The 18,564-nt window shown below is 41.0% G+C and overlaps 1 protein-coding gene across 9 annotated transcripts in view; it reads left to right on the forward strand.

The window, feature by feature from the left end:
* The window catches only part of LOC309692454 (discs large homolog 1-like protein), a 112,866-nt gene that overhangs the window by 78,379 nt on the left and 15,923 nt on the right, over positions 1-18,564 (forward strand). For all 9 annotated transcript variants that reach the window (XM_082510963.1, XM_082510956.1, XM_082510958.1 and 6 more), the window contains one exon: positions 13,441-13,555. In XM_082510963.1, the coding sequence (XP_082367089.1) occupies positions 13,441-13,555 (115 nt within the window). The remainder of the gene's footprint in view (positions 1-13,440; positions 13,556-18,564) is intronic.

Raw genomic sequence — 18,564 nt, forward strand, 5'->3', positions numbered from 1 at the left:
GTGTGCGCGTTTGATTTTGGCATCAGTCAGAGAGCTTGTTCATAAATGTGTTATTAAGGGCATGAGCAGTGTATTACACACCGGATTAGAAGACCTTTACAGAGTCTGCTGTGAGTGTGTATGTTTTCCACATGAACAAGTTGTAGCCTATTGATAAATGATTTAATATATTTGATAGAGTCAAACAGAAATCCTTCCTACCTGGCCCTGTGTGAAAAGATAATTCTCCCCTAAACCTGTGTTTGTGCCACCCTTGGTAGAAAGTAATGCAATCAAGCATTTGTGATCACTGGCAGCGAGTCTTTCGTATCAATGTGCACTTGTGAGGAATTTTGCCTCACACTCATTGCAGATTTGTTTTAACTCAGTGACATTGGAGGGTTTTTTCAAGCATGTTTAAGGTCATACTAAAGCATCTCAATCTGGTTTTAGTCCAGACTTTTTTTGATGATGATTAAGCCTTTATATGTCGCTGCAATGATACACGTACATGTTACCTGCAGTGAAATTGGCCCCCTTCCAACCATACATACATTGCACAAACATCACATTGGGAAGACAGGTTAGAAGAGGTAGCATGGTAAGAAAAACAATGGGGGGGGGGACTCCACCCAGACTCCACCCAGAGCTTCTAAGAGAAGAGCGGTTTGAGAACAGAAGAAAATCATCAACATGTTTTTCAGCTTTCCAAAAAAAAAGAGTGGTTAATCACAATTAATTCATGATTTAACAAGAAGGGCCAATTACTTTTTCTCAGAGGAGCAGGCAGGTTTTGATAGCATTTTCCCCCTTAATAAAATTTTTTTTAATTACGTTGGTTATCTTTGTATAGTATTAAGTTAGCATTATGTTTGATGATCTAAAACATGTAAGTGTGACAAATTTGCAAAAAACTAAAAAATAGGGAAGAGGGCAAATATCTATTCACAACACTGTATATGCAACAACTCTATAGAAGCCTGCAAAGGAAAAAGTGATTGCAAAATATATAAGTTGATTCAGTAGTATTAAGATTTGATATCATCAGGTCAGTACCAGGCATTGTGCTAGAGTTCAGGGAGCACATGAGAGGGAGGTCACACTTCTGAGTGGGCAAATGTAGTCATTATTCAACATATAAACTGTTGGGAGTACAGTGTATGTCTTTTTTTTATGTGATATGAAAAGGGACTGAATCCATTAACAAGACAACAGACAAATGTCAGCAAGCACAATAGAGATTTGGGCAAAATTTGAAAATATGAGTTAGAGCCAGAATATCACCTTGAAATGTTGCATAGTAATTAGGATTTAAATGACTTTATAGCCCAGATATTCCATCAAACAGTTTGCTGGCCAAGCTGATATTAGTCTAAACATAGTCTAACAGGGCAACCACACATTAAGACTGGGAAGGCACTGTCGGAAGGTAATGAAGTTCTGCAGCAGCTGCAGTATGCAAATATCTTGGAAGCTTATGAAGGCCGTGCAAGGATATAATCCATACATCATTCTGAAAACTGTGATGTATGGATTATGAATTCTCAAAGGTCGTACAAGCATGATAAATGGATTATGAATTCTAATTTCAAGAGGTTAATTGAAGGTCCTAAATGAAGTTTCGTTTAAGGTGCACAGACTTGTTACCGGACAAAGAAAGGCTCAGACGGCACAAGCTTGTTTGTAACCAAAGTTGAAAAATGCAGATCCGTCTCATAGCTCACACACTGTAGATTAGTTAAAGCTGTGGCATGGCGGGCAAAAAAGAAGAAGATTGCTTTGTTGATTCCTTAACAAGCAAATATGTACAACCTGTTCTTGGAGGTAGTCTTATTAGTCAGTGACAGATTTTCCTGTCAAATCAAAATGCCTCTTAGATTTTCAATATAAGCTCTTTGCAGTAACTCATATAAATCACATAATCTGATCAGATAACCATGCCGTTTGCCACTGATGACTGGGAAGATGGCCAGCTGTTGTAAAATCCAAATCAGGTCCTACAAACTTTAGTTCTGGTTTGAAGTTTAACCACTTTATTAACACAACTTCTAGCAAGCAGTCAGTCTGTGAAGTTATTATGTGGATATCACATAGTATTTATTGAAGATATCTAAAAATAAACTCAAAGGTAGTATGTTTTCAATGCTCTGGCATTAATATACTAGTGGAAGTGAATGTGTAGTGGTGCTGATAATGCTGTGTTTGTTTCTGACACTTCATTTATTTCTCACTGGAACTAACTAGTGGGAACATCGGAGCATATCCTCTTGGTTGTTCACGTCTTGTATGGGGTATTATTAAGTGGGATCAGCACCATGGATAGTGCCCAAAGAGCTCATAAGGTTTTAAAGGAGTAGTCTGCCTGCTTCCATTTACCTCCTATTGATCTGTAGTATATGATTAGTGTGTTCCCACTACTTCTACAACAACTAACTTTACCCAAGTGTTAGCTTTCAAACATTCAACATTTGGTTTTGTGGTTTAAAAATCTACAAACATTGCAGTGAGTCTTTCTTTGATTTCCTAGAAGGACATTTCATTTTACTTTAACTAACTGTAAATTGTGATTAAAAGAGTAACTAAGATCCATAAAAAGGAGGTAGCCAGAACACGAAGGTACTGAAGGTACTGAAGGTACTGAGGGATCTAAATCTAAGAGAGGAAGAGGCTAAAATAACGGTGAGAAAACTGGAGCAACTGTAACTATAAACCGATCAGGCTAATTTCCAGTCATCTTTGACATGTTTGCTAATACCCTGCTGATACACAACTAACCAGTGATCAGTATGGTTCAAAAGTATGTTGGCTTATATTCGACCAGCTCTGCCTTGGCATTTGGTCTCTCATTAGATAACATTATCATCAGTTAACCAGGCTTACATGCTGCTCTGTATCTTAATCTAAAACAATCAGTAGAAGAACACCATTGTGTCTCTGTGTCGTGACTCTCCTATACACCTCATTAGTGACTCTCGACTGAAATTTTATATCAAACCTTCTGTCCATGCTGGGCTTTGGTCAGCAGTGTGTGTGTGTGTGTCCATCTGAGGTCCGTGTTAGTCCCATTCCTGTGGCGATGGCCAGCAGTGCTTCGTCTGTTTCACAAACACTCTTCCTGCCAATGGGAGAAGAACTCATAACGACCTCCACCAGGAGAGGAAGAGAGTGTCTGTGTGCAGGTCTCCTTCTGTTATTTATATTAAATATGTTGGGCACTGTAGCCAAACGCAGCACAGCGATACCCCAAACTGAACTGTTCTGTGTGTGTGTGTGTGTGTGTGTGTGTGTGTGTGTGTGTGTGTGTGTGTGTGTGTGTGTGTGTGAGAGAGAGAGAGAGAGATTTGGTTCAAGCTGATGCACCAGATATGGATCTGTGTTTATTTGAAGTACAGCAGATGGAGCGTGTTTGTCTGAAGTCTTCCTGCTGCATTAATATTGTTGGCATCTGTCATGTTGTTTTAGGGTGTTTGAAGTCATTTCATATGTACACTCACTGCCAGGTGAGACTGTAGAACCAGCCGATGTCTGCAGTAACTTCATAACGATGATGACTGCAATAATGATTTTGTAAGATCTCATTTCAGAGTAAACTTGACGTGCTTTGTGTGGCATTTGCAGGAGATAATAGGAGCATAAGATTTACAGTTGTGTGTGTTATTATGCACTCAGTGTTTGTAATTAATGGCACCGGTAACAAGGTATGAGTGGAGAAAATTGATTCTGTTCTCAAAATGTTGTAAGTCATTGTAAAAATCTTCTATCATCTTTTGAGAAAAAGAGAAACAAGATTATGTTGCACACACTCACTGCGTACTCACAGTTACACAGTGGGATGAATTGTACACTCTCCTATCTATGAGATTGTTTGTTCCTATTATTTTTAATTTATATATAAGATCACTTTGTAATGATCTGAAAGCCTACATTACCCATATGGCAACTTGACTGTGGACAGGTGATATAAGTAGCAGCTATCAGGCTACAGAGGAATTATTTTCACTTCTGCAATCTCCATGCAACCATTTATCACCCCTTTACTAAAGTGAAGTCATCCTAATGACTTTGTATCCAATGTTCCTGTCGATGAGTACACAAAGCCTATAATTTATCAGTTGTAAACATTTTTACATTTGTTTTATATTTTTGAATATAGAAATTTCATCAAACTTAACAATGTTTTACAACAAAGTTTAACAACAATGTTTAACAACTATGTATAAATCTATTATTTCCTTTACAATTTTGCATTTGTAGGACAGTCCCAATCAAAAATGGCAAAAAATCGTATTTTGAATGATTGGATCTTAACAAGGTTCCAAGTAGAGCTTCAACATGCAACAAGAATAAATGGGAGTAGGACAAAACATTTTTTGAGCATGTAATTTATTTAAAACAATACTTAAACTGAAACAGGCTGTTTTACAGCTGATCGGAATTTAAGACCACGTGCCTTTAAAAGGCCAAATGTGTGCAAAAATGTAGATTCATTGTCATTTTCTGTCAGGTAGTCACACTGTTATGATGTTCTCGCCATCGCTGCTGAGGTGGGACGCAGTAAGACAGTCATTTGGAATTTCTTAAGTGATCCTGAGGGTTATGGAAGAAAAACGTCAAGTGTAAGAGACAAAAAACTTCACCAACACTGAGCCAGAGGATCCAATTGGGTGTCTGTTAAGACACTGGACGATCCTCGACCCAAATTAAGGCGTTACTGGTCCTGACTGCAGCCCCATAACCATCAGACGGCATCTGAGACTGAAGGGCTTCAAAAACCAAAAATGTCTTCAAAGGCCTCGTCTACTTGAACACCACAGAACCGACCGTTTGGACTTTGCACATGGGGCATTAAATGGTGGAAGAAAGTTTTATTCTCTGATGAGAGAAAATGTAGCCTTGATGGTCCTGATGTTTACTGGCATGACAAGAAGATCCCGCTGGAGATGTTTTCTACATGCCACAGTGGAGGGTGCGCCATAATGGTCAGGGGTACTTTTTCCTTCAGTGGAACAATGGAGCTTCAGGAGGTGCAGGGGCATCAAATGGCTGCTGGCTATGTCCAGATGTTGCAGAGAGCATCCCTCATGACTGAGGGCCCTGGTCTGTGTGGTAACAGCTGGGTTTTTCAACAGGACAATGCTAATGTATGCAATGCCTGCAGGACAGGGGACTTCTTCCAGGAAAATAACATCACTCTTTTGGACCATTGTGCGTGTTCCCCTGATCTAAATCCAACTGAGAACCTTTGCGAATGGATGGCAAGAGAAGTTTACAAAAATGGACAACAGTTCCAGGCAGTAGATGTCCTTCATGTGGCCGTCTTAAGCTTTTAGAGAGATGTTCCCACTCACCTCATGGAAACACTTGCATCAAGCATGCTGCAACGAGTTTTTGAAGTGATGAACAGTAACGGTGGAGCTAATCATTACTGAGTTCCTGTTTGGAACTTTGATTTCCGTTTTTTAGGGGTTAACTGTTTTTTTGGAGGTGTGGTCTTAAACTTTCGATCAGCTGTAAAAGAGCCTATTTCAGTTCAAGCGTTGTTTTCAATAAATTGCATGCTCAAAATAAGGTTTTTTTCTCACTCCCGTTTCTTCTTGCTGCATGTTGAAGCTTGACATGGAACCTTATTAAGATCCAACCGTGCAAAATATAACTTTTTGCCATTTTCAAGTGGTCTTAAACTTTTGATCGGGACTGCATTCACATAATGGTCATTTGTAGTTGTCCTGAAGTTCAGTATTGTTTTTTCATGTTCCTCTCCAGCCACAAAAGGCTTTCTGTTACCTATATTCAGCTCTCGGTGTATAGAAAACACAGTGTAACCACTGTTAGACATTTTCCTTTGTATTTTCAAGACCTAATTCCACTGTGACTCCTTGAATGTAATCTTTAAACTCAACAACATTTTTGAGTCAGTTGCTTAGTGCTAAAAGATTCGAACCATGATTGTTTGGAGTCAGATTGCCTGTCACCAAGCACCTTGTGCAGCCACTTTGAGATCCAAACTTGTGGCACATTCAACTTCTGAGCAACAACTAGTTGCAATCAGTCACCAAATGTGAAAAGATGAGGTGTAATCACTTGGAAACAACTGATCATTAACCATTCCCGAGGCATTAAAATGTGCAAAGGTTTCACAATGAATTTTCAGTTACATACCATTTCTTTTCCAAAGTTGGCTGTTATTAGCGAACAGTAATATGTAATAAGCTGAAAAGACCATTGGCTCATGCTCAAAACAACAAAGCTTTAATACATAGCGAAACAATAAACTGGGAATTTGAGCTGAAGTTTCACGGCTTCATTTCTGTTTTTAAGTATCCAGTACAACTGTTGATTGGAAAAAAACACGATGTTTGGTTAAAACAATGTTGAGTCGCTGTGCTGACCTTCAAGCTCGATCTTCTCTGTGCCATTAAGTTTCCTGATGTGGGAATACAAATGCCTGCAGGTTGACAGCAGTGTTAGTCACTGGGATTACACACGACTGTCAGAGACACACAGTCACACACATAAACACTCACACGTGACCCACACAGCTAGTGTCTGTCAGCAGTAATACTGAGGTGATGTACAGAGGATTATCCTCACTTCTGTTAGTGTGCTTATTGCACTTTGCGTGCGTTTGTGTGTGTCGTGCACAACTTGTTACATAGAAGATTAACAGTAGCTCCATCACGGGGGCTTTCAAATACAGTGCTGCTGGATTTTCTTCTGCTGAACACCCAAAGTAAAGGACGTTACTTTTTTTTTCTAACTCTGTATATTAGCCCCCTCTTTCCTCTTTTGCTTCCTTTCTTTCCTCTTCCTTTTTTCGCTTTCCTTCCTCTCCACCTGTCACCTCCTCCTGTCTTCCCCAGTGTTACTGAAGTCTGTGGTAATGGTCTGACTCTCAACCCACGATGTGTGATTTGGGGGATTTGAGTTGTCACTTGTAACAGGAAGGCGACTGATTTAGGATTTGGAGTGTGTCTCTTCGTCACTTTGAGACACATTTTTTCACTTCCAGCTTTTGACATTTAAACTTAAATCAGTACATCAAGACATTTTTGTCTTAAATTGCTTTAGTTACGTTATTCTTCTATGCCTCTCCTGCAATCTGATCACTTAATCAATACCAATGTAGATTGCTGAGCTATTGTTTTAATTATAGATGAGCCTCTTGCAGCACTGCTATTTTTGGAGCCAGGGCTTATTGTAGACGTATAAAGCAGGCTTATAACGTGAAGAATTTGGATTGGGGTTTTATTTTGTATGTGTGTGGGGTTTTTTTTTTAAATTCAGCTAATGAACCAAGAAGAGGTCTGTGTCCACTACTGGAGTTGTGGGAGGTTGCAGCCTTTCCCAGCTGACACTGGGGTTATCGGAGGAGTAGATCCTGGGCAGGTTGTTGGTGCATAACAGGGTAACGAAGAGAGGCAGACAACTACTAACGTTCACATCCAAACCCACAGCCAATTTAGACTCACCAAGTTACTGTGGGCACCCGAAGAAACCCATGCAAGCACAGCAAGAACCTGCAAATTATTTACGTCCTTGGACAAATTCAGTTTCTGAAGAATTTTAAAAATTAGTGAAAAAGAGTCAAATTGAAGCAGTTCAGTGCAGTTTTCTCATTATGTGTTTAGTATGTGTTTCCTTCTTTTTTGGGGGCATAATTTAATGGTACATTATTTAAATAAATGTTTGCGAGCTAGCAGTCCTCTTCATTGTTTTTGTTACTATAAGCTTCTCTTCTTTCAGTATGTGGAGCAGTGCTGAACTGGCAACAAGGAGGTGTATTGTCTGCATGATGCAAGTATGCAATGGTCTGCTGATTAAATTATTTCTCCATAGTGCTGCAAGTGGAAACAAGAAACCCTCGGGAAACATTTAAATGTACAAGAAAAATCCAAACGCTACAGCAATGATGACATAAACAGTGGAAAAAAACTGCATATATGATCCATGCTTCTTCCCGTGGGACATAAAAACTGAAGGGAAAAGTATGTATATTCATTTAATGAATGAGGATCAACCCTTTGAGAGATATTGTCCTTTTTCTTAGGGGTTCACTCGTGGCAGTTATTCACAATTAGGGCGGTCTCTTTCCTCTGTTAAAGGAAAGGGTGATCTGAAAGGAGAATGTATTGGTGCAATGCACACAATCCTAATGATGTGAAATGCCTATCTCTAGCGGTTTTGTGTTGGATAGCACTGAAGCTGCACAATGCAGGGAAAGGCCTCTGCCAGCTGCTCAATGGAGTAACAATGCTCCTCTAGAGAGAGCAGAGCAGAGGAGAGGAGAGGAGAGGAGAGGAGAGGAGAGGAGAGGAGAGGAGAGGAGAGGAGAGGAGAGGAGAGGAGAGGAGGGAACACAAGCCATTAGTCTCTGCCATCATCATCTTTCCCCCCACTGCCTCTGCCTCCTAGTTTCCTCACCTTCTACTTACCTTTTATCCAGCTCCACATTATCCCTGTATATTATATACCTGTGTCTTTCTTGTTCTTAATCTGTTAATGCTACACTGCGGTGATCTGTGTTGGCAGTTAAATGCCGATGATATGAAACCCACATGATTTCCGTTTGTCTACAGAAAATTGTAGCACAACCTGTTCACTTTTACATGGGAATATTGTTATAATCTTTAAGATTTCTTAGAAGCCAAACACATGCAAGAAAGAACCGTCCCAACTGTGGAAGTGGGGAAAGTGAGACAGATGGAGGCGCAGACAAATCATGCAGCGCAGAAAGAGTTTAATTGCGTATACTTATTAAGACAAATGATAGTGTCTCATTTTTTATGTGACTGCTATACAAAATGAAAAGAAAATCCATTTAAGAGCTATGAATTGACCTCTTAGTTAAGCTTCCCAAAAATCAATATTCAGAATGCTTGGTCAAGCTTTACCATGTGTGTGTGTGGCTTGTAGACTGATTCCCTGGGCCAAAGTAGGGCAGGAGAGCCTGGCATTGACTCAGCTTTCTGCATGAGTGACCTGAGGAAACAGTGTGTGTGTGTGTGGGTGGGTGTGCTAGCTGCTGTCAAAGAGGGGGAGGAGCAAAATGAACGCACCAGCGAACGGGAGATGGAGCAAGAGTGGAGTGTAGTAGAGACAGAGAGAGAGAGAAAGAGTTAGCATCTGTTGTTTCTCTGGCAGCTGAGCCGCACTGGACCGATTTTACGCACACATATTTTTTCCCCACTCCACCACACGTTGCTACATACCTACGTAGACACACATTCGCATCTTTCCTCTCCTGCTCTCTCCTGTGCTGCATCCAACGTGGAACGGGCTCCCTCTCTTTCTCTCTATCCTTTTCCTCTCATTCACGTCTCAGGACTCTAAGCTTCAAACCTCGCTCTCCCTGGCTTAGACACTGATCTGAGAGCCCCTGTGACGGTATCACATCGCGGACGGTGTCTGCCAGCAGCCTGTGAGTACAGCAAGAGTGGGAGAAGCGATTTACTTCTTTACATCTCGCCTCTGGTAACAACCTAACAGCTGTTTCTGGGTAACATTGTTGGGAGGCGTTAATGGATAAATGTCTGAGACTCTAACACTGTGTTATCCATCTTGTGGCCACTGATACAGCAGTGACATGTTAGCTTCTGTGTAGATGGCTAGCAAGTTTTGATGCCGATAACTTCTCCCACTTTCAGCACTTCTGTTTTTTTTCTGTGCTGTGCTGCTTTTGCTCTTTCACTAAACTGGACTTTAAAGAATGATCAGGATTTCAGCTCCCACTTTAACTGCATCAGCATTAGCTTGGGTCTGAAAACAAAAGAAGATCAGAGCTGCATCCTTGGCAGCACAGGCTTTGTCTTTGCATTCAAGATCAGGAGTTAATAGAACCGATATCTTAGCTGCAGCACAGTCTTTGTTGCATAGATCAGAAAGAAGAGGAAAAGCGTATCTCTGTAGCTTTACAGTAGCTCTGTCTTTGTTTATATTGATTCATAAACTGCTTTCATTCTTTGTTTTACGAACAGATTTTTATTCTGCTGCATTACATCTTTTCTGCTTCTTCTCCCCCTTTGCCTTTTCTCTCCTTTCTGTTCTTCTTTTCCTGCCTCCTTCCCTGACTTTTCTCTCTCTCTTGCTCTTGATCCTGTGTTGTATAGATTCACTTTGTGTTTACAGTCAGTTGCCGAGGATGTGAAAGTTTTTCGTCTGGTCCGTCAAGCTGAAACTGAGAAAAATACATATGTTAATCCACCAATTCGTGAGGGATTACTGCTGATTTCGGTCTAAATCTGAAAAAGCCAGACTGGGGTTGCCAATGAAAAATATGTAAGATTAAAGGAATAAATTAACACATGTATTTCAGCAAAAGGCTCTTGAGTTTCATCTTTTTATGGAAAGATGGAGGCAGATTGCTATTTTCTTTTTTAGATTATTCAAACCTGTCATTTAATGGAGACATCAAATGCAGCAATTCAGTCATCCTCGGAGGGAAATATCCTAATCAGAAACAATATATTACGGCTCTATTTTCTTTTTTCTTGCTTTTTTATCTGTGGAAAAATCAAAAGCTAATTGCAGATCATGTTGCTCGTTTCACGTGGCTTCCAGCTCTTTCAGCGCTGTTTAGTTGTTCGTGTCAGTGTGTCAGTCTAATGAGAGCTTTGTGGGGATATCAGCTCATATCTGGGAAAGAAGAAGCAGGAGACACTGCAGGTTTCGGATCAGCGTGTGTGTGTGTGTGTGTGTGTGTGTGTGTGTGTGTGTGTGTGTGTGTGTGTGTGTTCATGACCGTGTGTACCTAGAGAATGATTGAATTACTCAGGGTTAATTAGATTCTGTAGTCCACAGCAATGGTTCAGATACACACATACGCACACTCACTCACAGGGACATCCTTCAGAGGGGCTTTTTCAGGCTTATTGCCTGCGGCGTTGTCATCCGTGTATTAGTTGAGATATTTTCTGGGAAGCTGTGTGGTGCTAAGCAGAGTAGAAGACAGTCAGGAAGGATTTATTACACATTTCTGCTGCTTGTTCAGCCACTCCGGATCAAAATACTGCCGTTTGCGGCAGCTTGCTAAAGGTTAAAACTATGTACTTTATTGCTAGAGGAAGTGTGTCCAGATATTGTCGAAGCCATCATTGCACATCAGCTGAAATACTTGTGTTTCCACTTTGTGTATACCGCAAAATACTTTAGCTTATAAATAAAGAGGCTGAATGACATTTTAATGGCCACTGAAATATCGGGTGAGACGGTAAAGTGTTTTTGCTGCATCTAGCAGAAGGACACTAAAGCACGAGGCAGCTGTGCTGAGTGTTTGAGCAAATCAGTGCACTTTGCATTGATTGGCCGATCGGTCGGCCTCGCGCAATTTACTTCATGCCATTCAAGGGAGATGAGTATACAATTGTTCCCAGCAATTAAACTAAAAATGCTGTTTGGAAATTCAGCAATGTATTTACGGGTCCGCACAGGTTTACTAAGAAAAACTGGATGCTGTGTAATTGCATTTGCAACTGTGGTGCTGAATGGCGAGGATGTGAGTGCAAACAACTCAGCCGTTTTCCCATCCAATACGTCAATGTCATTTTACTTTGGGCTCCAGTATTGTGTGCCTCTTGCAGATCTGTAACATTTCAGCCAAGGAGTAAATAAAAAGTTAATAACTCCATGAAAACGCTGCACCAGTGATGCTGTGTCACACCACTGCTGAGCGGCCGGAACGTCACTATGTGAAATCGTTGTGCATGTATAATGGAGCTCCTCAGTGCAGACTCACCCATTTTCCACCTACGTCTAGCCCTAATATGTCCCACTGCTCTCTGTGTCAGCACTGGTCTGAGTCACATGAGCTTATGGTATCATTCCAGTTCATCTCCCAAAGAAACTCACTTTAAACATTTTTTGTGGTCAAACTTTACATGAATGATAAGCTGAAGAATGTGTTTAGATCTTTTTATGCGAGGAAAAAAAAAGGACAGAATGAGTGTGAAGTGCTGCCCACATCCCAGAGTGGTTCATGCGGGCCTAGGGCTATTTTCCCAGTTTGAGAAACAATTAACCAGTCTGGGTTTAGTGTGCATTATTAAGATTGAGAATTTCAATTTAGTTAGTGTGCTACCTAGAAACATTTGGAAAGGCTGAGTATGATATGGCAAATTAAAAACAATGTCTCGCCACTTGCCAGCCATCTGAAGTTCTCCCGACACATCTTTTAACAGTTATTTCAGAGTGTTATCTTTAATTTCAGTGGTCACTGGGGGCACATGAGCTTGCCTGTTACAAAATGATAAAAACTGCATAAAAAGTTTGCTGACTTTGCTCCAAATTGAGAGCCGTATCTCTCTCTCTTTTAATGTTTCCGTTGGTACTCTAAGCTTAGGCGGTAGAGCAGGTGATCTAATAGTCGGATGGTCGTTCGATCGCTCGCTGCTATGTATGTGTAATGTGTGATAGTGATGTATGTTATCACTTTCACACTCAGATAGCAGCATCCTATCTCAATTCTGAATATAATCGTGGCAAGTTATTAATCTTGGCCTGACAGATCCGGTGGTCTTTGTCCTTTACCTGGACAAGAGACTCTTTTCTTTCTTTCTTCTTTAACATTAAGTTTATTAGAAGTCTTTTTTACCAGTTCAGTCTCTGTCTCTCTTATGGAATATAACATGCATCTTAGTTTTTCATCCCAGCATCTTTTCAGAAAGGTCTGGCTTCCACCTCAGATGCTGTTGCTTCGCTTTCTTCAGTCTCTCTTGTAAAACATCTCTAGGCAAGCATATTTCCTTACGTGGAAAAATCAGGGGCTGTGGCGTTGTCTGGATTAAAAAAGAAGCGTGAAAAATGCATTTTCCACGATTTGATTTCAATTATTTTGCTTCCTTAACATCCACTAAGTGGTAAGAACAGTATTGCGCATGTGTCATGAATCCAACTGTAAGTTTGCAAGTGCACTTATTTCTTTGTATATGTGGCCCTTTAAAAGGATTCAGTTGTTTTCAGTTGCACTGTATGGCACGTTTATCTATTTAGGTCTGAGTCATTTTGCATCTACGTGGAGTTTAAAGCACACTGTGCACGCACGACTGTAAATGTATGTGTTGATGACGATATTAACATGGATCGGGTCTGATGTAACAGGAGTTAACATTCACATCAAACAGACTGTTAGATTATGGCTGTAGAGAATCCGTTGATAACTCAGACTGTGCGTGTGCTTGTCTGGGAGAGCAGTGTGTTTGCAGCTGAGTGGAGTAACTCAGCACAGAGGGAATCCTTTCTGATCTTGAATGCAGGGGAAAAAAAACAAACCCTACTTTCTGTAGTTGTCGTCACAACTCAACTACTTGCTGCCGCCATTTGTAAAAATGTGTTTTGCCAGTTTGTTCTCGCTCTGTTCTTTTCTTTGATGAAAAACATAAACCATATTTTGTTTAAATAAAAAGGTAAGGTTTGTTATCTCAAGCCCAATAGGTCTAACAACGTTACTGTGTGTCTCTTTGTGTGTAGAGTACAGTCGTTTCGAGGCAAAGATCCATGACCTGAGGGAACAGATGATGACCAGCAGTGTCAGCTCCAGCTCCACGTCTCTCCGCTCCACACAGAAGCGCACACTTTACGTCAGGTACAACACAACACACGCGCGCACACACACACACAGGGCAGACAGAGGTGACTGATTATCCAGTGTTCATCAATGTGGCACAATCATTCGAGGACCTTATCTCAGCTGTCTACTGTGTGAGGTTATCACATCTGAAATCACAATTAGACGTGTGTGTGGCACAGGGTCACACTCACACATCCACCAGCCTGCCACCTCTGTGAGCGTCCTTCTGTCCTCGTGTCATTCTTGTCCTTGCCCGCCCGATTCCTGGGTTCCGTCTTTAGAGCCCAGAAGCGGTTTCAGCCGGAAACCAGCTCCACTTTTTGATGTCCTTTCTTCACAAGAATCACAGTCTTTGAAATATTGATTAAAACGCTGGGTCGCTGGGTCCACATAAGTCACATTGGAGCTCTTGGAAGATCAATCACATGGAAAGCAAAGACAGGAAAAGCAGCTCTAATGGCAACACTAAATGAGGCTTTAGGAAGACAAGCATTTTCTTTTAGGTTACTTCAGTTAAGCAGAAAAAGCACCAGAGAAGGTGGTCAAAGAACAAATCTGTGGGTATCTATTTGACTTTTGGATTAAAAAAGCGATGCTTTCTCTAATCATGGCAAGAGATGTCAAAGAAAGAGAAGGCACAATCAATCTTTGTGCATTTCAGTAGGCTGTGCCACTGGCTGATTAAAGACCAAGCGTAACATTATAATGAACATCTTCCAGCTGAAATGTCATTGAATGTTGCTCTCTCCTGTATATTTATCATGTCATATCATATTTGTCACTTAGAACAATTCAAGCTTTCAATATTAAAGAGTTTGATCTCAGGATCAGGAAGAAGAACCTTTTAACTGGCACAAAAAAGCAGAACTGTTAAAAAGGTTGGATGGTTTTCATGTTTATAAATGTTTTTCCATGTCTTTCTTAATCTACTAACTCATGTCTGTCAAGTTTTACAATTTTTTTTTGATACAAACAGTAAAATATCCTGCACCTCTGTATTTTTCATGTAATTTTTAGCTCAGTTGAAAAAAAAAAAGAAACGCAAAATTGAGTGCATTCTAGACGAAAGGAATATCTGACTTGAGCTGTGTGCAAGTGACCTGAAAGGAAAGAGTGGGTGCAGCTGGGATGAATGTCACCTTCAATAACGCACTCTCTCTCCGCCGAACACGCACATTCTGATCAGACGGAGAGAAAGAGCGTTGCGTCAGAGTCTAAACTTGGAGCTACAGGCCAAAGGTCGCAGTCAGCTATCGGGGAGCTGTAGACCAATAAATCAAAAAGATTTATCCCACTGACTGATCGTCTGCTTCATCTGACTGAGAAACAGACTGATTGACCCCCCCCCCCCCCTACTTTTCTCGGTTTTTATTTCATAAAAAATTGGTTCCTTACAGCAAGATGCTAGAGGACTCTTGATGCTTCTGCCTCAAATCCCCCCTCATTAAAACAAATCCTCATACTGAACTATATATCCAGTGGCTCATTATCAGGAAACATGGCATTGCAGCTGTTTGACATCATGTTTGTTAAATTTTTAAGTAGTTAGCCGCAGGCATGATTATCATTAGCATAAATTAAGCGTGCCCCCATCCACTGTTTTCATTTGGCTCAGGCTAAAAGTGAGGAGAAATGTCCACTGCTCACTTGATTAAATGATTAGAAGCCTGCATTAGAATGTCTTCTACCAGAGTGCACCTAAATTAAATTCTGCTGTGGAGAAAAACTTTTAACTATGTCTGAGGGGACTGGCCACCATCCATTTAGGGGGCTCTTTCTCAACAAAGTTAACACGAATGAAACTGAGAGTCTGCTGCATGTTGCTGCTTTAACGAGGCATCGGCCAAGCAGTGCTTCTTAACATTTCCTAATTATCCTTGAACCCAAAGTACAGATAAGGCTGATGTCATTAATCACGAGTCTGTAAGAGTTTAGTTTTAACCTGATAATAGTGTCGTAAGAAATGACATCACAGTTCACCGTGACATGTGAATGACACAAATCACACTTTCACTGTACAAAACCCCAAAGTTACAGACGTTATATGCATGTTTCCATAAGAATTATCATAATACATATTTTAAGCCACCACCTCGTCAGTGTTAACGGCAATCTTCCCCCAACTCTTTTCAAAATCAGGATCTTTCACGGTTGCAGACAGTAATGTAATAACCCCTCCAACAGCCCACGTAAAGCATAAATCAATGTCGTGCAAGAACTTCCTATATCTGGACACTGCCCAGAAGTGACCAATCAAATTGCACTGTGAGACTGGCAGCTGATTGGTCGAGCTGAGGATGTCGGCGCATGACAGATGGCTTTGTGTGTGCGTGTGGGCTGCTGCCGTGTGTACTTGTGTGTGTATACAGGATCTGTGTGTGCATAAATGTGTGTGTAAAAGACAGGCTAACCTTTCGTCAGAGGAAATGTCACTGAAACAAAGTGACACACTGTATGTGCAGCTGGGCCTTGCATAAAAGGTGAGCATGTGTCCTCTCCTCCATTCTTCTTCTTTCCTGCCTCATTTTACATTCACACCATTATGGTCTATTTTAAACACAGCCTATGGTTCAGTAGCATTGTAATTGTATATCTCACTGCGGAAAGGCTCAGGGGTTGCTGCAGTAAAAAGATGATGTCCTGTCTTCATTGAAGGTATAGAGTTTATTTTAAATGTCTGAATCCTTCGTTGGCTTTTTTATTGTTTTATTTTTGTATATTAGAAAGATTCTCAGTCAGCTGTCACCTGTCGGTGTCCATATACTATATAAAGATCATTTTATTCTTGCTTTGGTCTGAATGTGTGCACTGAAAAATCAGAGCTGTGTCTGCTGAACTGAGTCCTGCTGCAAGCATTTTAAAATGCTGCAGCAAGTCCTGAAACCGAGTGTTATAGTTTCAAAGTTTAGTTTATTTTATGGCTTTTTTCAACCTAATATAGTGACATTTAATGTTAGAATTCATTTTCTGCTGAAGGCTGTGGGAAGGGGAGTTGTATGGTTGTATATGTTACAAAGCCCTAAGGCAAATTTTGTGTTTTAGGCTGTACAAACGTTGGAATAATGTACGCTCAGGACCAGTTATGCAAATAGTTTTTTACTACCACCCCAGTAACTCCGGTGACCAGACGTTCATATATTTTAAAGTGAATCTCAACATAAGATCTGATTTTTTGTGTCAAAATGGAGAAAGTCAAAAGTATTTCTGATAATCTGAGAGATCTGTGAGTATCATTTAAACATTCAATTCAGTTTTATTTATATAGCTCCAGATCACAGTGAGAGTTGCCTCAAGGAGCTCTGTATTGTAACGCGGAGACAATAATATGAGAGAAAAACAGGAACAATCAGAGGATCATCTATGAGCAAACACTTGGCCACAGTGGGAAGGTAAAACTCCCTTTTAACAGAGGAAACCTCCATCATAAGCAGGCTCAGAGAGGGACGGGTGTTTGCCACGAGCCGTTGGGGGAGAGGGGAGGAAGACAAATACACTGTGGAAGAGAACCAGAGGTTAATAATAACTCGTGATTAAATGCGGAGAATAAACACACGCACAATGAAAACAGGTGAGTGAAGAAGAAACACTCAGGGAGGGTTCAGGCTCACCTGATCTAGCCCTATATGCTTTATCAGAAAGTAAAGTCTAATCTTAAAAGTAGAGATGACGTACCTTTTCTTTTGATGTTTTAAAGAAGAGGGGCCTGAAAGCTGAAGGCTCTGCCCCCTAGTCGACTTTAAAATATCTTAGGAACTACAAATAAGCCAGCACCCTGACAGAAAAGTGTTTTATTGTAGTGATATGGCACTAAGAGGTCTTTAAGTTAAGATGGGGCCTGATTATTCAAGACCTGTATGTGAGGAGGATTTGATTCAGGATTTAACTGGGAACCAATGAAGAGAATCTAATATGTTAGAAATATACTCTTTTTGACCCACTCCCTTGGTGGTCTGGGGCGGCTTGGAGCTGTGGGGAGCTCTGCTGGGTACCAGATGGGTATTGGGCGCTTGGAGCCCTGGGGCCCTGATCTCAGTTCGTACTGGGGTGTTTGGCCTCTGGCAGGGTCAGCTGCCCATCGCCTCTGGGCTTCTGGGACTCCCGCAGATATCACTGAGATCTGTGGCCTTAGGTCTTCCGTAGTCTTGGGGGACTGCGGAAGATTCTGTTCTCCCAGATCCATCTCTGTGTGCCTCCGGCTCCTGGGGGGAGTTGCTGCAGCTTTCCACCCTCATTTTCAAGTGCATTTCATGACAAAGACACACTCACACTCACAATCGACACTCTCGCTTTCTCTCTCACACTCGTACACACACACACACACACACACACACACACACACACACACACACACACACACCCCACAAGAAGATTGTTGATTTATGTACCTGTGCATTTTCGAATGTTTGTGCTGCAGGTGTTGTATGTTTGTTTTTCTTACAGATGCGGCAGTTGCCGATGCATTATGCATTTCTATTTGTATTACGCCTTCCACTACACACCCGCCCCCACCCCTTTTTTTTCTCCCCTGACTCTCCTGCCTTAGACATTGTCATACTATATTCCACAAATAATGTAAAACTTGAAATGAAACAAATAGAAATGAAGAAATAAACAGATAAACTCTGAAAAAAGGGGATTATTTAAAAAAACAAACAACAATGTGCTCTCATTCTACTTCCTCAGCATCAACATACAGTGCATGCCTGTTAGGGAACATGACTGAGGCTGTTACATGTGCTGCTGTAATGTCAGTTAGATGGTAAGCTGTTCTCTCTTAGCTTTGTGCTGCAGAATGTTAATGTCTGTTATCACAAGCGTGCAGTTAATGTTGTGTGATGTTGTGTACCGCTAATCTACATGTGAATGGGGGTTTACTTTAATTTGGCTGTTTCGCCTATGACAGCAGTGTCACACAGCCGTTTTCACCTCTGGAAATAATATGCACATGTGCAGTAATTCTATATGAGTATTCATTGGAAAGTTAAACTGCAGTGCTCTTTGGACAAAAGGCTGCTGGCTATGCA

Source organism: Aulonocara stuartgranti (assembly GCF_965226115.1).
Source record: "Aulonocara stuartgranti genome assembly, chromosome: 17".
Lineage (NCBI taxonomy): Eukaryota > Metazoa > Chordata > Actinopteri > Cichliformes > Cichlidae > Aulonocara > Aulonocara stuartgranti.